Here is a 22,699-nt window from a genome sequence, read left to right as displayed (position 1 = left end):
GAGAGCGGCGCGAGGGGGCGGGTCCCGGCGTTGCTCGGCGCTGATTGGCTGAGCGCGTGTGGAATCGGGTGATGGGAAACGCAGCTCAGATCTCCCGTCTCTCCTGCTCCTCTCCCTCCCCCCCCGTGGCGAATGTGCTGCGCGGCGGCGGGTGCTTACGCTCGCGGGGTTTGGCTGTTGCAGGCAGGAGCTGGGAGGAGGCGGCAGCGGCAGGAGCGGCGGCGGCGGCAGCAGCTGGGAGGAGGTGGTGACGGTGGCAACGGCAGCGTCGGGGACGATGGCGCGACTGGTGGCAGTGTGCAGGGACGGGGAGGAGGAGTTCCCCTTCGAGAGGAGGCAGATTCCCCTCTACATAGACGACACCCTCACGGTGAGCGGGCCGGGCCGGGCCAGGCTCGCCGCTCCCCTGGCAGCTGTTTCCCCTCCTCCCCCTCCCCCAGGCCGAGCGCTGCGCACTGGAGAAAGAGTGTTGCAACTCCTAGGCGAGGCCTTCTCTCCGGCAGGCCCCGCAAACTCGCCTTTGCAGTGGGTGGCTCGCTAACCTTTGCGGGGCCCCAGGCTAGCGCTCCGTACGCACTTTGAGCCCCTCACCCCAGCTCTCCCTGCTTTTTTCAACCCTCTAGCTTCACCCTTTCCCTTTAGCAGACGGTGCTTTTGCCAAAGCACGCGCCTCGGATACGGGTTGAAGGATATTGGGCGTCAAGGGCCTATCCCTTACAGAAACGACCTACCCTCGGGGAGGCTTAATTATCTGGAAATGTCGCAGCTGCACTGCTACCTGTCTATTTTCTATCTTAATACTACAGCTCTTCATAAGCATAATTACTGAGGGCAGAGTGACATGCTCTTGCACAGTAAAGATTCCACTAAAATGATCTGATTTCATTATAGTTTCAATATGCCCGTACATTAAAACTGTTCGAAATGATTGTATTGCTAGGCCATGACTCTTCAAAATGGACTTTCTTGTCATTAGTTATTCTTTACAGGTAGCCTTTTCAAAGGAAGCAAAGTGATTGAATGTGTAAGAGCATTGTAAAAAGCTGATTGCTCATCTTGAATGTCAAAACCCAGTTCTGAGTAGTTTTCCTTTTTAGCGTGGTACAGCATTACAGACCCTCTGCCCTGTGTTGCTGTAGTATTTCCTTTAAAAGGAAATGGTAGAAATTTGAATTGAATCTGAACAGGAAATGAGTGCAGTTACTTGCCACAATTTCTTACGAAATGAAATGAACCTTTTCTGACTATCTTGAAATCTGCGTTTTGATGATGCTGAAGCTTTGGATTATACATTTGCCTGCTTTGATAAGGTGTTGTGTCTTCATCGTAACACCTTTAGCTTTTTTCCTTTTCAAAGGCAGTTGATCTGTTTTGTTCCTGAATTTCTTTTTTGCAAATATCTACTGAACTTTTTTCAAATTTTGTATAAAATGCAAGTCATTGTAGAGATGCCAGTCTATGCCTTTCTGTTTGCCAGTCTCAGTTAAGACTTAATTGAGCTGCAGTACCTTTAAAAGGATTAGAAGAGCTATTGAATGACTTAATTTGTTAGAACTTTTTAAGTGAAAGCATCTATAATTATCCACGTGCATTTTTTTTTCATGGAAAAAGGTAGAATGATTTGGGCTGATATAAGGTAAATAGAATTTGTGTTGTTGAATTAGAAAGTGTATTTGTATGCCGTGGTCATGATTTCTGCACTTTTTGCATTAAAAGTATAATGGACTTGTATTTTAAGTAGTTTTTTAAAAAACTAACACTGATCAAATTAAATGATGCATTTTTCAGTTTGAAAACTAATATGAGTTCATGTGTTGATATTTTCTTTCTTCTCTCTCCCTCCAACACAGACACTTTTCTAGAGCACATAGTTTGGTATCAACCTTTTATGTTTATTGTCCCAGAAAGCCTTTGAAGTTAAAAAAAAAAAAAGTTCTGTTTGTTTGGACATAAGATTACTATTGAGTGTATACTATCAAAACAGGGGAAATCAAACATAAGTTTGAGTATTTACAAAAATTTAAAAGACACTGATTCTCCTTATGCTCACGTAATCACCTTTAATGTGAATGTAGCATTGATACATCCATCATGTAGTGCTTTAAAATAGTCAGCTTGGGGGGTTTTATACTCTATTCTCTATACAATGATGAATTTCCAAAATTTTCCAAAGAAAAAGAGGTAACCTGCCCTGTGATTTGTTTTTGTACTTATTTCTCTAGAGAAGTTGGGATTGGACTGACCTGGTGGTTGAGTTTCATTTTTATTGTATTGTGGACTTGTGACCCAGGCAAATAAAATTTAGGCTTACTCAACTTAAATATCTTAAAATAGCATTTTATTTAGGAAAAGGTGCAGTTTTTCTTTACTGTGGAAGGGTTTTTATCACTAGGAAATGAGTGAGACTATATATTGCTTTGTTATGGAACTTATGCACGGTCATTGAATGCTGGTTAGTGAAAAATCTTGTCAAGAATGCATCATATTTAGGGAAACAAGTTTCAGAACCATTCTACCAAACGCTACTGAAAGGAATAATGTAGAGCAAACACCTGTTGGGGAAGAGGGAGGGGAGAAGCCTGCAGCAGAGGGTTATGCACGGGTCCATTGTTAGTTTGATGGCATTGTCACCCTGAAGTTAACTTTTGGTTTGGTCTTTGTTCCTAGGGTCCATAGGTAATGCACTGAGGAAACATTGTGTGATCATTATTTCCAGTAGTCTTAGAATCTTGTTAGCTTCTAGATGTTAAGTCTAGTTGTAATGTTTACAATCAGTTACAAATATTTGTCGTTTTAGTAACAGAAGCTGAAACCTCTACTTAGGTAAACTGGGCAATTTTAAGTTGGATTTGTAAAATGAAATTAACAAGCTTGTATGTGAGGAAGTAGCCTCCTCTTTCATGTGGTATGTTGTAGCCGCATTTAAAAGACTCATATGGCAGTTTAGTGGGTTTGAATACTTGAGTACAGTGCTGACGTAGGTGTATTTCAGAAAATCTCCAATAAGTAAACTGGTGGAATATTCAGGAAAGTGGTACGCTATGTAGCCAAAATGCTTTTCAGTGTTATTAGAATTATAGAATAGCAGATGGACAGAATACTGATTTTATTTTAAAGACATCTTTGAAGAATTAAGATTTTTAAAGTATTTTTAAAGGAATTAATAGTCAAAATATATACTCCTTATAAAATAATCTTGAAAAATAATTGCAAAACAAATTATCCTTAACCCTACTTCCAAGAGATAGCTAAGAATATAGCAGCATTTGGTGTAGTTCCCATCATAGACACAGATGCAGAGTTGAGATGTATCGTTTTCTGTAACACTTTATATCTTGCTTTTTTCTCACTAAATGTAATATTGAGAACATTTTCTCTTGTCATTCTTAAACAGCTTTAGTGGCCATGTAATACTTTGTTGTGTGACATTCCATAATGTAATCATTCTCCCTTTGTTGGACATAGAGGTGGTTCTAGTTTTTACTATGAATAATACTCTAAGAATATAAATAATGCATAAATCTTTGCATTAACAATTTTTTTTCAGGGTTTTGGAGGAAAATTACGTGTCAAAGGATAAAAACCTTTTATAAAATTATTGATGCATACTGTCAGATTGCTACAATATTTCTGGAACACAGTTTACCCTTCTAATTCAAACCAATCTAAAAGGGACTAGAAACTCTGATAAAGGTTTTTTGATTGAGACTTAAAAAAGATTTTAAAATGTAGCATATCCTTTTGGGGATTAGGTATTTAGCATCAGTTAGAAGTTTAGTATTTATTGTTTGCTTTCAACTCTTGATTAAATATTTAACTAATTTACCAAAGGTGATAGATGTTGCAGGTGGCTGTGAGGATAAGGAAGTAAAAAACTAAAACTAAAGGGACAATGATTTTTAATAAATACAAGCTTAGTATTGTTGGGTTAGAGCTTGTGAGAATGTGCTAAGAACAGATTATTTGTGGTCAGGAGAAACCAGGACAGATACTTAAGAGTGAAAGTGGGTAATGGATTCAATACACTTTATAAAGCAGTAATTGCAGGACAATGACTTGTTCTATCTTTGGCTTGCTAGGGATAGGCAACCTCATCATGAAGCCAAACACTAATGATTCCTCTGTGAGACCACACCTGAAATACTTTACATGACCATCTTCCTTTAGGTAACCTAGAATCTGAAGATTAAGTCAAGGAAGTGGTTTTAAAGAATGGGGAAAAATAGTGCTGCTATCCTCTATCTTCCTCTTTTTCTTTTTTCCCTTTTTCTTATTGTGGTGTCATCATTGAAGAGCATATAGTGATTGGCCAGTAAACAGCAAGGTAAAAAGCCATTGTCCTAAGTGAAAGGCAAGGACAGTAGTTACTTAGTGTGAGTGCAAAGTTTCTAACCCAGTGGTATTGAGTATGTACAAGAGAAAATTTATTATTATCCAAGCCAGTGAAACCCAGGAAAGATGCAGTAATAGACCTGATCTTGACATTTATCTGTACTAGTTAGGTGAAAATGAAATGATTGGAAATGAGGGGTTTTTGGTTTTTTTTAAATTTTAACCCTGTTTATAGACTTTTTAAAAAGGATTCCTAAAGTAGGTATTATCCATTAAATTTTATATACGTATATATATATGTGTGTGTGTGTGTGTGTGTATATATATATATATATATATATATATATTTTTTTTTTTTTTTTTTTTTTGCGGTACACGGGCCTCTCACTGTTGTGGCCTCTCCCGTTGCGGAGCACAGGCTCCAGACGCCCAGGCCCAGCAGCCATGGCTCACAGGCCCAGCTGCTCTGCGGCATGTGGGATCTTCCCGGACCGGGGCACGAACCCGTGTCCCCTGCATTGGCAGGCGGACTCGCAACCACTGCACCACCAGGGAAGCCCCATACATATATATTTTAAAGGTCAGCTGGTAGGTCTCAGTATGTTAGGTGTATTTTTTGACCTCCGCTTTAATTTTTTTTCCTATAAATTTATTTATTTATTCATTTTTGGCTGTGTTGGGTCTTCGTTGCTGTGCGCAGGCTTTCTCTAGTTGCAGTGAGTGGGGGCTACTCTTCGTTGCAGTGCGCGGGCTTCTCATTGCGGTGGCTTCCCTTTGTTGCGGAGCACGGGCTCTAGACGTGCAGGCTTCAGTAGTTGTGGCACGTGGGCTCAGTAGCTGTGGCTCGTGGGCTCTAGAGCTCAGGCTCAGTAGTTGTGGCACACTGGCTTAGATGCTCCGCGGCGTGTGGCATCTTCCTGAACCAGGGCTCGAACCTGTGTCCCTTGCATTGGCAGGCAGATTCTTAACCACTGCGCCAACGGGAAGCCCCTGCTTTAATTATTAAAACAATAAAATATGGTTGATCAGAATAAAAATAATTCACTTACATGGAGTCAATTTAGGATTTCACCTATGAACTGGACTGGAGAGACCTTGATTTGGTAAATTGAGTAGCTTTGATCTTAAAGTAGTATAGGTAATTGTCTCAGTTTTTTTTTATGGTGGCAGTTAATATGTGGTGAAATGGTGTATATTTGTATAAAGCAAGTGGAAATGCAAATCAAGGTATTAGTTGCTTAAATGGTAGATGTGGAGTGACCTGCAGTGTTCTGTTGAGCTATGTGGCTTTAAAAGTTTATCCTATACCTTTTTTATGACTTGACAGTTAATTTCTTTGTGTTTTAAACCATGTGGTGATTCCAGAAAACATAATGTGAGTTAATTGCACTATTCTTTTTTCAGTCTTCATGGGTCAGGATTTCTAATACCAGGATTATTAAGATGACTAGATGACCAGTTTTACTTTGTACTGTTGGCAAAGTTAATATATGACAGTGTTTAGAGCAATGGCTAGTATGCATAAAGCTACATTAAATGTCTTTATTATTATCACCACCACTCTTTGGAGATAAGACAACTCTGAGAGGGAAAACTGGAGAGAAGTTGATTAACCTGAAAACTGGATAATTGATCCTAAAATTGTGAGATAAGGACATGTAGTCTGTATGTATGGAAGAAGAAACTTCCAGAATAGTAAAAGCTATTGAAATGGAAGCATGTCTCTGAATATGGTATAATGAATATAGAATTGGAAACAAGGAACAGTAGCTCTTTCCCCGGTAATAAGTGGTATATGTGTATTATAATACATTTGGGAAAGATAGGAACATGTAAAGAAAAAAGTCATGTATCTATTCACTGCCTAGAGATAGCCACATCTAATATATTATGTATTTTCTTTTTCTGTAAGAAAATATACACATAAAAATTTGAATCATATTGTACATGCAGTTTTTGAGCCTGTGAAATACACTGAAGTCCTCTGGATTGTTGAATCGGTGTTGGCGTCATTGTCCATCCTTAGTATCCACTTGTCTTTCTAGTTCACATATCCAGTAGTCCCTTCTTAATAAAGAAAATGTCTTATATCTGTTGCTTATATTTGCCTTACTTGTTTAGTCCTCAGTTTACTGCTAGAACAAGCATGTTTTTAGGCTCTCATTTCTAATGTGGAGGGGAAAGAATGGTCACTTGATTAAAGAAGCAGGTCTTTGTGGTGCTGGTTGGTGAAGGGAGGAATCTTTTTAAGATCACATTCAGGTGGGTGGGGTTTTTTAGTTTTCTGGTTTTGCCTCAAATGGTCTCTTTATCCTGACTTCACTCTTTGGGTGTGTAGGAGTTTGTGCCCCTTGTCATCTGGAAATAGAAGTTTGTTCTAGCACAGTATGTTTGATATGTTTAACAGTGTTTTAGTTAAGATACAAATGTGTTACTTTATTTCATTGTTTTGAAGGCATATTTTTTTTTCACATTTAACATCTCTGAAATTGGTATGCTTCTTTCGTTTGGTGACATTTTCCAGTTATAATGGCTCTTTTCTAGTGGTACATAACTAAGGTACTTTGGTGATGTCACAAATCAGTGAAATGTGCTGATTACTAATTCCCATTATCTGACATCCTGCGACATCCTTAAGCTTTATGTATCCCTCTTCCTCTGGTAGTGAATTTTGATAATCGAATAAATATCACAGTATATTTTTTTCGGTTCATGATTAGAGCAAACATTTACTATGTGCTGGGTATTATTCTGAGTGTGTGTGTGTGTGTGTGTGTGTGTGTGTGTGTAGTGAAGTCATTATATAGTCATTTACATGGTAAGATTTATTATATTCTGTAGTTGAGGAATAACTGAAAATATCAGGATATTTAATGTAAGATATCAGGTTATTTCACTTATTAAATGCTATTATTAACTACTGCAACAAACATTTTAAAATATAATTTAATCCTCACAACCCATTTGATGAGAGATACGAAAAATTATTATTTAATCTCATTTTACAAATGAGGAAGCTGAAAATCAGGTTAAATAACTTGCCCAGAATTATGACATAAATTGTAAGTGATAGAGCTGGGATTTGAATTCAAGTCTGCCTGACTTCAGTGCCCTTGATTTTAATGACTATACCATTTCTAGCTTTAGAAACTGTAACTTGGATTTTTTTTAACTTTTTGATGGAAGTGGGAGGGAGCAAATTGGGCTTTAGGGGTCTATTTCTATCCTAGGAGACTATAAAATAGTCTGTATCATGTGCTCAAAGAGGATAAAATAATTGATTTTTATTTTTTTGCATATTAAGATGGTGATGGAATTTCCTGACAATGTGTTAAATCTCGATGGGCATCAAAATAATGGTGCACAACTAAAGCAGTTCATTCAGGTAATAGTTTTAAAAATTAATGTTTTAAATGGTGTGTGTGTGCGCATGTGCGCATGTGTGTGTATGTATGTATGTGTGTTTTAAAGAGTCATTTAAAATTTTACCTGTAAGTATTAATTTTGTTTTACCTAGGACTCTTTAGGTCTTAAGATTGCAGTGAGGTTGCTTTCTTTTACTATTGTTCCAGGTATATTTACATACCTGTGATGTGAAAGATTTGGTGGTGGTGTGTTATCATTTTACATGTCTGTAAGGCTTTAATTTCACCAGTTTAAATTTAGTTTAAATTTAATTTCCCTGTTTTTAGAAGGTGGAGCAGACAGCTTTTCATTGAGAACTTCGTTTTTTTCTGTAGTAATTGTTTTGTTCAGTAAAAAAAATTAATCTTGTATAGTGAATTTTCTGATTTTTATTTGTTTTTTAATTTAATTTAATTTTTTATTGAAGTATAGTTGATTTACAATGTTGTGCTAATTTCTGCTGTACAGCACAGTGACTCAGTTATACACATATATATGTTCTTTATATTCTTTTGCATTATGGTTTATCCCAGGAGATTGGATATAGTTCCCTGTGCTATACAGTAGGACCTTGTTTATCCATTCTAAATGTAATAGTTTGCATCTACTAACCCAAAACTCCCAGTCTTATTTCATTATTAAACAGTGTGATACTTTGTAAATACACTATATATGATCAAGGTAAAGGAAGATAAATGGTTACTTTATTTCAAAATTCTATTTCAACTTTTGGAGAAAACTTTGAATTAAAGGTTAATAGTAAATGTGAGAATATCCTTTTTGGGAGTTATCTTACTTTCTCATCTGTTTTTTTTTTTTTGTAAACTGGAGGTATTACTTGTAGTATAACTATAACTCCATCTAAGTAGAAGTTATTTATGAGTTTTGCCCATTTCTCTACAGCTATGGTTCTCAGTCATTTCTCTTCCTTGTCATAACCAACAGATAACATTCATATGCACCAGCATTTTAGTTACTCACTGCAGGCTCCTACATAGGTAAGATAGGCCTTGTTCTCTCCCACTAATCCATGACATACCTGCCCATACCTCCAGGTTGAGAATTGCTGCTCTACATGATCACTATCCTGACTTGACTTGTGTAGCTAAATGTAGTGTGTTGCTAAAGGTTGAGAAAAAGACATGGTAAAGCTGCTTTGTGTCTTTATTCTTTTCTTTCTTTCCTTTCTGAAATTTTTTATTTTAAGTGAGAGTACTAAACTTAATGCACATTTGACAGGCACTAAATTTCCACATGCAGGGCTTCTTTTTCCTATGCTGGGTCACATACTGCATAGCCCTGTCATCCTAAGTGGAGTTTTTTATACCCTAGATTCTAGAACGGGGATTTGTGCAGCAAACTCAGTACAGCATGGACAAGGCCGACTGCCTTGCCTTACTGACTCAGTTGCAGATAGAGATGGCAAGCCCTGCCCAGGCTGTACTCACTGCACAAGGATAGGAACCAGAAAGAGTGGTGAAAGAGTCATTTCATGTCTTTCTTACAAACTCTATTTTTCTTTCCCTCTTCTCTCAGCGACATAGTATGCTTAAGCAGCAAGATCTAAGTATTGCCATGGTGGTGACATCGCGTGAAGTCTTGAGCGCACTTTCTCAGCTTGTCCCATGTGTTGGTTGTCGTCGAAGTGTGGAGCGCCTCTTTTCCCAGCTTGTAGAGTCTGGAAATCCTGCCCTTGAACCCCTGACTGTGGGGCCCAAGGGAGTCCTATCTGTAACTCGAAGCTGCATGACTGATGCAAAGAAGCTTTATACATTATTTTATGTACATGGGTGAGTATAATCAATTAAGAAACAATGAGTTTGTTAAATTTTTAAACTTGGTGACAGTGGCAGCTTTTTTTCTAAATTTGGTTGGGGCAAAGCTTGAGTCCAGATTCAACACTTTTATTGAGTAACTCCTATGTGCCAGTGACTGTAAAGTTTCTTTTCTCATGTGGGGAGAGGCAGGCAGTAAACAAATACATAATTTGTCAAGGATGTTAAGTTACAAAGACAAACCAGTAAGGGAGATAGACAATGAGTGGGTAGAATTCATATGGAGAGTGGTCAGGGAAGGCCTCTCTGATAAAATGACATTGAATATAGACTTGAATGAAGTGAGTGAAGCATGTAGATATCTGGGGGAAGGCAAAGAAGGAGCAGCAAGTGTAAAGGTTCAGAGGTGGGAGTTTTCCTGGAATGTTTGAAGAACAGCAAGGGAGCCATTGTGGCTGGAGCCAGATGAATGAAGGGAATGGTAATAAAAGAGGAGGTCACAGGAGTACTAAAAGGCCTAATTATGGAGTGCCATCTTGAGGTCTTTTGTATTTTTAACTCTGAGATGGGAAGATTTGGGAAGGTTTTGAGCAGAGGAATACATGATCTCCCTTGAAGTTTTGCTTACTGTCACCTCTGTGTTGAGAATAAGTAGAAGGGTCATGGAAGGGTGGAGAAACAGGCTTGTTTAATATAGTCCATGCAAGAAATAATAGTGACCAGTATAGTGGCCACGGAGATAATGAGGAATGGTTGGATCCTGGAAATATTTTGAGGAATGAGCCAACAGGATTTTTGGGTAGATTGGATATGGAGGAGGGCATCAAGGATGATTCCCAGATTTGGGGTCTAAAGAGCAGGACAGATGGTTTCCATTTCCTGAAGTGGGTAGGCCTGGAGGAGAGAGGAGCACTTTTGCAGAACTCACTTTTGGATGTGTTAATTTGAGATAGCAGTTGGACGTCCAGGTAGAGTTCAGAGAGTTCTGGCCTAGAGATATAAATTGGTGTCATCAACATATATATAGTATTTATATGTATATTTAAACCCATGAGATGAGATGTGATCACCAAAGGGTAAGTGTAAATAGGAAAAGAGAAGAGGTCTGAAGACCAAACCTACTTTGAGGTGGTGGTAGAGACTTTGGATTTTTACTCTCCCTCAGAAAAGAAGCCTTGGAGGGTTTTTGAATCGAGAAGTAACATAATGTGATTTTTGTTTTGAAAAGATGACTCCAGCTGCTAAGTGAAACATAGTGTGTAAAGGCAAACTGTAGAAGCAAAGAGACCATTTGGGAGGCCAGTTGTTGCAGTTGATTAAGCTAGAGAGGCGAGTTGGACAAGGGTGGTAACGGTGGAGGTGATGAGACATGATTTGATTCTGAATATATTTAAAAGTTAGAGTTGACAAGCTTTGCTGATTGGATGCAGGGTTTGGATAGTTAGCCTTATGTATTTCTATATTTGCATAAAATTTCTGTTGAAGGCTCCTCATCAGGGATAGTGTATATACTGTATCTTTTATTGTTTATAGTGTATCTTTTAGTGTATATAGTGTATCTTTTATTGTTTCCTTTTTTTTTTTTTTTTAGCCATACTACGTGGCTTGTGGGATTTTATAATAGTTCCCCGACCAGGGATTGAACCCGGGCTGTTAGCAGTGAGAGCACGGAGTCCTAACCACTGGACTGCCAGGGAATTCCCAAGGATAGTGTATGTTTAGATATCTAATGTTTGGACAAGGGAGTATGGCTGAGAGTCAGGTAGCAATCAGTCATAAAATATTTGAGTGCCAGGCACACTGCTAGATACAATGCAGATGCAGGGATGAATGAGACACATGTAGTCTAGGGGCAAGAGTATGTTGAATAGGGCAGGTCTTCAATGTTTCGATAGGCTGGGAATGGAAAGGGAATATAAATGTACTGACTCTTTGGTTAGAGTTTGATGAGAAATTTTCAAAGTAAGTGATGTGTCTAATCCTTTACATATACTTCTCACTAAAAGGCATAGAGATTTTGAAAATTCTAAAGAAAAGTTAATATTAATCAAACCTTTAATGTTTTATTTTTAATTAGGTCCAAACTAAATGACATGATAGATGCTATTCCAAAAAGTAAAAAGAACAAGAGATGTCAGTTGCACTCCTTAGATACGCACAAACCAAAACCTTTGGGGTAAGTAGAAATGATTATCAGGATGCTTTGTCGGTGTTAAGATTATAAATGTTGATCACATTTGGTGAAAAGAAAAGAAGCCCTGCTAGTTTTATTTCATTAATTGTTTACACTGTAACATAAAAACCATTTAATTGGTCAAAATAAATGTCTCCTGGTTCTGTAGGCCTTTTTGCATTGGGACTACATAGGTTTGATTTTTTTTTTTTAAGTTTTTTTTTTCCTTGTATTAAATATGTTTCAGAGAAAGGAGGTTGAGATCTTTGTGGAAATTTATGTAGCCAATATTAAATTTTTCAAAGTCGTGGTATCGTTTTTTTAATCTATGTAATAGTCATAATGTATAAATTATTTTTCTTGTCTTCCTTGTCTCTAGGTCTCCCTAATAATTTATCAAGGATTTTAAAAAAAATCTTGAATCAGTTATAGCAATGTGAATTTATGTAACTAACTTGCAGTTTTCTTCTTGGTTAGGAGCTACAGTGTCCAAGGCTGCTTCTCCCCCATCTCCTAGCACAGTGTCACAGTTGCCCCTTCAAAATTGCTTGGGGTTGGGGGTGGTGAGGAAAAGCAGTGGAATTTGAAGGGAGTTTCTAAGAAGTAACTTTTGTTTGGGGAGAGAATGAGATGATGTAAAACTATACTTCTGAATTAATTTTAAAAATTAGTTTATTTTGGATATCTCATTAGTAGTGTTGACACCATTGTTAAATTGACATTTTCCGCTCTGGTAAAAAGACCTAGATGACCAGGTGGTGGTGTGTTAATAGTTAATAATCCTTTTTTTTTCTATACTCAGGAACAAAAAAGTTTTTAAACTTTTATTATGAAAACTGTCAAACACATAGAAAAGTAGACTATACAAGGACCCTCTTACCCCCAAATACCTTCACCCAGACTCAGTAGTTATCAAGATTTGCCACATTTATTTCATTTGTTCACCTTTTCCTTTGCTGAAGTTTTTTTTTTTTTTTTTTTTTTTCCTCGGTACGCGGGCCTCTCACTGCCGTGGCCTCTCCCGTTGCGGAGCACAGGCTCCGGACACACAGGCTCAGTGGCCGTGGCTCACGGGCCCAGCCGCTCCGCGGCATGTGGGATCTTCCCAGACCGGGGCACGAACCCGTGTCCCCTGCATCAGCAGGCAGACTCTCAACCACTGCGCCACCAGGCAAGCCCTGCTGAAGTATTTTAAAGCAAGTTCCAGGCATCATGTTATTTTACTACTACATATTTCCACATTCATCTCTGAATGCAGTGATATTTTCTTTCATGACAGTGCCATTGTAACACCTAACAAAACTTTTAACTATAATAATCTAATACCCAGTTCATATTCAGATTTCCCCAACTCTCTCTAAAAGTGTCTTCTTACACTGATTTGTTAGAATCAAGATCTAAACAAGAACCACACATTATATGATTTCTAAGTGTGACAGCTCTGAACCCAATAAAGCTCTACACAACCTAAAGTGCTTATCTAAGGATAATTATTTCATATACCTGATTTACCAATGTCTTTAAAGAATTCCTGACTTTCTGAATGCAGAATCCATTCTAATTTTCTCATTAGACTGTAACCTTTTCTGAATAACCTGTTGACTAAAGCCACAGAGTAGTATGATATAATACAAAGGCTGCCTTCTGTGTTTTTGTTATGAATATTCTTCATTGAGGAGCTGAAAAGCAACAGCTACCCCAACATCTTAAACATCTGTGCTCATTGCCACCTTCCTTCAAAGACCAGTCCTTCCGCTTTTGCTCCGGATTCCACCTCTTCTCTTTTTCTCTCTGACTTTGCTTCATCAGTTATCTACTTTTATTAAATTGACATACAGCTATGTTTTCCTATATTTCAGCTTAAAAATAAAAAACAGTCCTCCACAGACTTCACATCCTGCTTCAGCTCTAGCCCCACCACATGGGAAGACAAATGTTTTGCAAGGTTGTTTGCTGAGTTATGCAGTCAGTGTGAGTGGAGTTAGTTAAGCAACACCTCCTAAGGTAGCTTCAGTTATTCCCACAAGCCATGTAGATAGCAGGCCAGAGAGTTTAGTCTGCTTAGCCAAGACTTCTCCTCCACTTTGGATGGTCACTGCCATTCTATGCTACTATGACTTTTCTTTTTATATTTTCCCTGTGTTGTTCCCTCCTTTCTCTCTCTAGATTTTCTTCAGGGGAAAGTGTAATACAGTTAATTAGCTTTTAGCCTAATCAGTAGTAACAATCTAGTTCAGTTTTCTTGAGAGTATTCTCACATTCATGCAAGTAAACCCAAGTTATTGTCTGTCTGGGAGTAAGTGCGAGGTCTGAAAGAAAGGTCTAGGCCAGAGTTATAGGCCTGTAGCTGATGAATGATACACAGTTGACTCTTTTTTTAAAAAAATTAATTTATTTATTTGGCTGCGTCGGGTCTTGGTTGCGGCGCGTGGGATCTTTGTTGGGGCATGTGGGATCTTCGTTGCAGCACGCAGGCTTCAGAGCGCCTGGGCTCAGTAGTTGTGGTGCGCGGGGTTAGTTGCCTTGCAGCATGTGGGAATCTTAGTTCTCCGACCAGGGATCGAACCCGCATCCCCTGCATTGGAAAGCAGATTCTTAACCACTGGACCACCAGGGAAGTCCCTACAGTTGACTGGAACAGTGCAGGGGTTAGGAGCACCGACCCTCCACGCAATGGAAAATTTGTGTAACTTCTAGTTGGCCCTTTGTATACATGGTTCCTTCGTATCCTCAGATTCCACAAACTGCAAATTGTGTAGTACTGTGGTATTTACTACTGAAAAATATCCGTGCATAAGTGGACCTGCGCAATTCAGCCTCATGTTGTTCAACTGTATAAGATCACCTAGAGGAAGAGTAGAGTAGTAGAAAAGAATGCTGAGGAATTCAGTTTAATGGTAGAAAGAATAAGCCTAAAGAAACTCGAGAAAGAATCGCCAGAGAGGTAGGAGGAAGCCAAGGGAAAAGAGTGTGGGGCGGCGGGGGGGCGGGCGGTGGTTGGTAAGCTGTGTTGAAGGTTGCTGAGTTATCAAGGACCCGAAAGTGTCTGTTGGATATAGCAACACTGAGATAATTGGTGATCTTGATGAGCAGATCTGTGGTTGAATGGAAACAATCTAGATCAGCATGGGTAGAAAAGTGCATGCAGTGCAAGGTTGTAATGGGTTAAACTATGAGTGGAAGGTGTGGGAGTAGAACAAGGAAGTGAAAAGACTTCCTTTTTTAGAGAGCTTGATCTTGAAAGTAAGGAGTGATATAAAGACATTTGGTCTGGAGAGATTATGGATAAAATCTTGATTTGAGCTGTAGAATTTTTTTTCAAGCTTTTTTTAGAATAATGCTTTCACATTCTGATGGTATAATAATCATTCTCCAGCTCTGATTTCATGAACCTTTTCCTCAATAATGAGAACTTGAGTTTGAGAGTTACTCAGTTTTAGATTATGGATCACTCAGGCATAGAAAATTGCAAATTTGGGAGATGAGAATAGAAGGATATAAGATGCAGGGCAGAGCAGGAGTTGAGGTTTTTGTTTCAAAAATAAGGAACATTGATCCTTGGCCTGAGCCCTTGTGCGATGGGAGTAGGGAGCTGAATTGTACGTATGACCTTATAGGGTGGGCAGGGGGTTGAGAAATACTTATTTAGGTATATAGAGTAGGTTAAGTAAAGATTCAGAAGTTTTTCCATCTCAAGCATCCCAGGTAATGAATTTCTAGGACTGTAGTGAGACCCTGCAGAAGAACAGGCAGGAGCCAGTTGTTCAGAATCATGAAAAATCAAGCAGACTATCATTGAATGGAATATAGAAACATATTTCTCTTGGAATGCACATCTGCAGCCAAGCAAAATGCATGACCAGTGCCACATTGCAACCTGTGGGGGAGGGAGAGTCTGGGAAGTTTTTAGTAAGTTTTCAAAAAATTATTTGTATGGTACTTCCTACTAATTTAGGCTGTGTAAAGTGTTCATCTTAGTATGAACATTTATAGTATGAACTTAGTATGAACTATAGTATGAACTTAGTATGAACATATTATAGTAAATAAGTTTTTATTTACTATAATTAGATTAATTATATTTATCTACTATAAAATTTATTTACTATATTTATTTACTATAATTTATTTACTATAATTATTTATTTATTTACTATAAATATTTATTTATATAATTAGATTATTATATAAATTTATTTACTATATTTATTTACTATAATAAATTTATTTACTATAATTAGATTAATCTGTGACTTTCTCAGTTACTTGTAAATGTGAAGGTAGATAAGAATTTTGTTGCCATGGGCTGGCTATAAAATCGCATTAAGTAGATCAACACTTTTTAGTATTTTCAATTTGTGGAAGATTGATCCATGTTTATAGGTGAAAATATTTTATTTTTTTTCAGCCCTTTTGACTTTAAAACATTCCAAGTAGATTTGCTCATAAAATGCTTAGTATTTTAACCAGTTACTATCTTGATAAGTGTAAATGTTGTTAAATTATATCAGGTAAACTTAATAGTTGAGCAGAAGTTTTTGTATAAAGATATGAGCACCTGTCTAAGTAACATTTTAATATGGTTAAATATGTAATTATATACAAATTTGCAAACTTACCGTACTAATATCTTAATGTATTAAAGAGTTCATGATTTTAATTTAGACTATAGAAATTATTCCTTCAGATTATCTCAGTGTCACTAAGCTTTGTACTGTACTGTACTACAGTGAAGGGAGCAGTAGCAGTTTCAGTTCAGAGAAGTTAAGTACATATAAGAGAAGTAGTGAAGACCACAGGAAGGACAGCAAGTGTAGGATCATTTTCCATTATGGACCTTTCCAGGGAACAGCCAGGTAAAATCAAGCAATCCTTCACTCACCTTTTTAAATGTTTTACCCTTGTATATTCCTTCTTCTCACTAAGATTTGATTCTTTCTGCAGAGGTTGTTGGATGGACGTATGGGAACTAATGTCCCAAGAATGCAGGGATGAAGTAGTTTTAATTGACTCTAGTTGTCTTTTGGAAACACTAGAAACGTATCTGCGAAAACACAGGTAAGTCCAAAGATCATCATGGTGTAGTTGGAAGGCGCCTTAGCTGTCAAGTCTTCCAGACTGACCTGTCACTGACCTCCTTCACATAATAGTACTCCAGCCTTCCCGTTAATACCTGACATGAGGCGGAGTTTAATGTTAGGGTAGGCAGTTCCTTTATAGGATGACTCTCAGTGTTGGCTGACTTGTGTTAGGCCAGCATTTCCATTTTTTGTAATTTCTGCCTGTTGGTTCCAGGCCAGCCTTTCAAGAAACGCACAATAACTGTAAATCAAGTAAAGTGTACTTAATCACTGTGGAAATTCTAGTACTCCTTGTTTTTATGATAGAAGCATTTCATGATGTCATTTTTCAAAATTAAAGTTAAAATAGCAGCTTTTACTTAGTAATATTTTGAATTAATTTTCTTTAATTGTGAAAGACCTAAAAATGGAATTCATGTGCTTCCTGTACTATAAAAGTAACTTCAGATTTTTCTTTTTAGAATACTACTTTACAAAGGAATTTTCTAAGTGTCATTAACATTTGGAAATTCATAGGGAGGGAGAGTGCAGTAGGAAAGGAAACTGGTAAGGGAGCCATCTAGAGATGGCGTTCTTGGGGGGGAGTTGTACTGTTTTCATATAAATTTGTCACATGTTGGGTTTGTAGTTGTGTGTTCTTTGACTTTGGGAGAGATATACACAATTACTTTGGGGATACTTCTAGAAAACATGTAAATAATAAAAACTGGCATTATCAACACTGATGTTTATATGGCAATGAGCTAATGACTTTACCTGCATACTAAGTTTATTAAGTGTTTTTTTTTTTAGAATTACAAACTTTCTTGTTTTTTGCCTTAGTTGATTATACCCAAGAGAGTAGAGAATATGTCAATTATTTGGAGTTTGGGAGGGGGATTTTTAGCCGTAAAACATAAAGGTATAGGTCTGTTATAGATTCCTTTCTCTTTCAATATGAATTGATCCTTGTATTCAATATGAATTGGTCCCCAAAAGATAGCTTTTTCGGGTGATAAATTACTAGTTACTATAGCTAATGTTTTGGAATTTCCTATATTGGTTTTAGATATTTCCTGTGTTTAGGGGGCAGTAATTTATAAGAAAGGTGGAGTCCATTTTATAAATATGTTAAGGATGAGGGGAGAAGTACAATTAAGAGAGCAATTAAGGGAGATTGCATTGAATCTGGGTTCTACTGATTATAACTTTGTACAAGTTCCTTTTCTGTGCCTCAGTGTTTTTCTTTTTTAAGACAAAAATAATGATTGAAATGGTCTTAATAGGATTTATTATAAGATTAAATTTGTCGTGAGGATTGATGATACATAATAAGACTTACTTAGAACAGTATCTGGCACACAGTAAGCGCATCAGTGAACCTTTGCATGCCAGATTTGCAAGTCCTTGTTAATCTTGTGTATCTAGTTGTTTTAGGTACAGGTTGAGTTTTTGAGTTACAGTCAGTTGAAAATGATTTCTAAACGTCTGAATAATGGACCTTCTTGGCACTTCTACTATATTTAGGGGACTTTTCTGAGCACTTTATAATAAAGATTTTATAACACTATTTAGCCAGTTAAATTTTATGATAGTACATTATTAGAAATGAGGTGTTAGGAAACTGAAACCTCTGAATTAAGAAAATGTTTTTTAAATTTGTGTGCAAGGTTACTTTTGAAAACAGGAAAAATCACTTTCATTCTTGTGGCTTACATATAAATTTTTAAATTGCTGTTTACTTATGTTACTTATGATTACATACAAACATATTAGACTGAGGATTTAAAGCAGTAAGATATGGGGAAAATATTTCAAGTTTCATTATTGGTACTGTATGACATTTAACCATTTATTTACTCAAAAATCTAAACTTACATTATAGCTTGAAAACGCGGAAGTATTTTTATTTCTGTGTCCGTGACCATTTCTCCCACCAAGGGGAAGATTTTTTTTAATTGTGATAAAAAAACATAACTTATATTGCCCTCTTAACAGTTTTTAAGTGTTCAGTACAGTATTGTTAACTGTTTGCTCATTGTTGTACAGTGGATCTCTAGAATTTTTTCATGTAGCATGACTGAAGCTATACCACATCCATTGAACAATAACTCCTCATTTACCCCTCCCCTCACCCACTGCAAGCCACCATTCTGTTTTTTTGTTACTTTATAAAACTCACGTGAGTGGAATCATGCAGTATTTGTCTTTTTGTGTCTGACTTATTTCACTTAGCATAATGTCCATAAGGTTCATCCACGTTGTAACAGATGACAGAATTTTCTTCTTTTTGAGGATGAATAATGTTCCATTGTATATATACACCACATTCACCTGTCAGTGGACATTTAGGTTGTTCCCACATCTTGGCTATTGTGAACAATGCTGCAGTGAACATGAGTGTGTGCAAAAAGCTCTTCGAGATCCTGTTTTTAATTCTTTTGTATATATTCCCAGAACTAGGATTGCTCGATTATATGATAGCTCTGTGTTTAATTTTTTGAAGAAATGCTATACTATTGGATTGGCCAAAAGGTTCATTCTGGTTTTTCTGTACAATGTCACGGAAAAACCCAAACGAACTTTTTGGCCAACCCAATATAATATTTGCCATGCTGGCAGCACCATTTTACAATCCCATCAACAGTGTGCAAGGGTTCCAGTTTCTCCAGATCCTTGCCAACACTTGCTATTTTCTAATTTTTTGATAGTGGCCATACAGTGGGTTTGAGGTGATATTGTGTGATTTTGATTTGCATTTCCCTGATGATTAGTGATGTTGAGCATTTTGTCATATGCTTATTAGTTATTTGTATATCTTCTTTGGAGAAATGTCTATTCATGTCCTTTGTCCATTTTTTAATCAGGTTCTTTTTTTGTTTGTTTTGTTATTGAGTTGTAAGAGTTCTTTATTTATTCTGGATGTTAACCCCTTATCCAGTATATGGTTTGTAAATATTTTCTCCATTCCATAGGTTGTCCTTCACTCTATTCATTGTGTCCTTTGCTACACAGAAGTTTTTAAGTTTGATATAGTCTCATTTGTCTATTTTTTCTTTTGTTCCCTGTGCTTTTGATGCCATATCCAAGAAATCATCATCTATTCCATTATTATGTTTTCTTCTAGGGCTTTTATAGTTTCAGGTCTTAATGTTTAGGTCTTTAACCCATTTTGGGTTAATTTTTGTATATTTCTGTGTCTGTTTTTTAAGCATTAGTGAAACATAATGATTTAACTTTACTTGTCAACATTATTGCCTCTGTTCACAAAATGGGCTTAGAGCTTCTGTTTTAACATATATTCATTTCATTTCACGTCCATCCTTAAGGAAGCCTTCTGCAATTCCCATAACTAGAATTCAACTTTCCTGTGTGCGTGCATGCACACACACCCACACACGCATGCACGCACACAGTGGACTACTACTCAGTCATAAAAAAGAATGAAATAATGCCATTTGCAGCAACATGGATGGACCTAGAGATTATCATACTAAGTGAAGTAAATCAGAAAGACAAATACCATATGATATCACTTGTATGTGGAATCTAAAATATGATACAGTGAAACATTTACAGAACAGAAACAGGCTCACAGACGTAGACAAATTTATGGTTACCGAAGGGTGAAGGGAATAGAGGAGGGATAAATTAGGAGTTTGGGATTAGCAGATACAAACTACTATATATAAAATAGATAAACAAGGTCCTACTGTCTAGCACAGGGAACAATATTCAATATTCTGTAATAAACCATAATCGAAAAGAATATATATATTTATATATCTGAATCACTTTGCTGTACACCAGAAGCTAACACAACATTGTAAGTCAACTGTACTTCAATTAAAAAAAAAAAAAAGTCCATTATATATCTGGTGTGTATAGGGGGGCGGGGTAGAGTAGAGGGACCATGAAGGGAGAGGTGAATCTTGGGACATAAGGCTGGAAATAGTAGATTGGGTAAGAGAAGTCATTGAAGGCCTTAATGGGTTTGAACTTTATTCATAAACAGTGGGGAGTTTTTTAAGCTGAGATTGAGGTAATGAGATTTGTTTAAAAAAATTATTTTGGTATGAGAGATGCATTAGAGCTAGTAAGAGTGGAAGCAGGGAAACCTGTTAAGCATTTTTAAAAACTGTCTAGGCAATTGAAAAGAATTGACCTTCAAGGGAATTTTAGAAAGAATTGATACTAATTGGCTCCACCCCTAAAAGCAGGACCTAAGGAGGAGTTGGAATTAATTGAGGTTTCATCCTGGGTGACTGTGTGAATGGTGATTTCTTTTTTTTGTATTGCATTTTATTTTATTTATTTATTTATTTTTTAACATCTTTATTGGAGTATAATTGCTTTACAATGGTGTGTTAGTTTCTGCTTTATAACAAAGTTAATCAGCTATATGTATACATATATCCCCATATTGAATGGTGATTTCTTAACACAGATGGAAGGGAACATAAGAAGGGAACCGTGTTGCCCTTGGGTTTGGACAACAAATTTAATGTGTTGCCTTTTGGACATCTGTGTTGCTGCCCATTTTTTCTATATGGGTCTGGTCCTCAGGCAAGGACAGAGACTTGAGCAGAGCTGTAGAGTCGAGAGTCAGACATGTTGACTGAAGCTATGGGAATAGATAAGCTCATGTGGGTAGATGAATCTAAATCAAAGAGAGCAAAATTTCCTCATTCCACCACAGCTGATCTTCTCAGAGTTATGAATATTGTGAGCCTGCCTTTTTCGCCAGACCGAATTCTTCCTTATTTCAGGAATTCAAAAATAAAGAAACCAGGCTTTATTCTTTTTTCTTTCTGATTGAATAGTGAATTATATGTATATGATATGTTACTGTTGATTTTATTTGCATTTCTTTGATTACTATTGATGCTCTTTATAGTGGAATATATTGCCCACCACCTTAAGTTACTTCTCTGTAAATTGCTCGGTCGTAGTCCTAATTCTATTATTTGTGAGTTATTTTCAATTGTTTATAAAGTTGTATTTAAAAAAAAATGGTTTCTAAAAGAAAACTTTTCTACATCCTTCTACATTCACATGCTCTTCTGTACTTTTACCACATTTTGTACAGTCAAGTTTAAACCACATTTCTACATATATGTTGTCTATATTATGACTGAGTGTTGAGAAACATGCATTTTCTTTTGGAGGAAAGAATTTGACATTTTGGAAATTACCAGTAAAGTAAAAATTACATGTACCACTTTCCCATTCTTCTTGCCCTTCCCACCCCACATACTTAGCTGGTGATGTATTAAAATGTAAAAATTTGAATCAAGGTGTACTGGCTGAAGATACCAACTATCTTCAGGGGCTGAAAGGAGAGGGATCCTAGAGTCATTGGTTGGTAGCCTCTGTTGTTTTATTTTCTGACCTGCACAAATAGCTCTTGAAGTGAAGATAAGCTAGTCCTTGGCAACTAATATTTTCTGGCCATGTATTTTATGCACTAACAGGTATTTATCTGCCTCATTCTTTTAGGCCCATGTGTTTCTCTAGTTTAAAAAGCATTTGCAAATGGAGATCTAGCTATACCCATGTAATTCCTAAATGTGTATTTACCTTATATGTGTATGTTTTCCATGTGTGTATGGAGGCTTTTTTTAATGCTCTATATGGGAGGGGAGTGTCATTGTCTAGTACACTGTCATATACCTCATGAAATAATTACACAGCCAGTTCTTAATTTTGAGGTTTTTCTTTTCAACAGGTTTTGCACTGATTGCAAAAATAAAGTCCTCCGAGCATACAATATCCTTATTGGTGAACTTGATTGCAGCAAAGAGAAGGGCTACTGTGCTGCACTTTATGAAGGCTTGCGGTGCTGTCCACATGAGCGACACATACATGTTTGCTGTGAGACAGACTTCATTGCACATCTTTTGGGTCGTGCTGAGCCAGAGTTCGCAGGAGGGTATGAGTATGTAATTTGCTAG

General features: G+C 37.0%; 1 protein-coding gene across 8 annotated transcripts in view; it reads left to right on the top strand.

The window, feature by feature from the left end:
* GGNBP2 (gametogenetin binding protein 2) overlaps positions 1-22,699 on the top strand; it is a 31,318-nt gene that overhangs the window by 456 nt on the left and 8,163 nt on the right. For 4 of the 8 annotated variants that reach the window (XM_082861728.1, XM_082861727.1, XM_082861724.1 and 1 more), the window contains exons 2-7: positions 184-370; positions 7,637-7,717; positions 9,274-9,527; positions 11,590-11,688; positions 16,630-16,743; positions 22,474-22,683. In XM_082861728.1, coding sequence (XP_082717854.1) covers positions 278-370; positions 7,637-7,717; positions 9,274-9,527; positions 11,590-11,688; positions 16,630-16,743; positions 22,474-22,683 — 851 coding nt within the window. In that variant the 5' untranslated portion in view covers positions 184-277. Of the gene's footprint in view, positions 1-74; positions 371-7,636; positions 7,718-9,273; positions 9,528-11,589; positions 11,689-16,415; positions 16,542-16,629; positions 16,744-22,473; positions 22,684-22,699 lie in introns of those variants that run through there. The other 4 variants (XM_082861731.1, XM_082861730.1, XM_082861726.1 and 1 more) reach the window with 4 other exon arrangements.

Source organism: Leucopleurus acutus (assembly GCF_964270905.1).
Source record: "Leucopleurus acutus genome assembly, chromosome: 19".
Taxonomy (NCBI): Eukaryota; Metazoa; Chordata; class Mammalia; order Artiodactyla; family Delphinidae; genus Leucopleurus; species Leucopleurus acutus.
The sequence above is the reverse complement of the archived record's forward strand: the minus strand, read 5'-3'. Positions and strand labels throughout refer to the sequence as shown.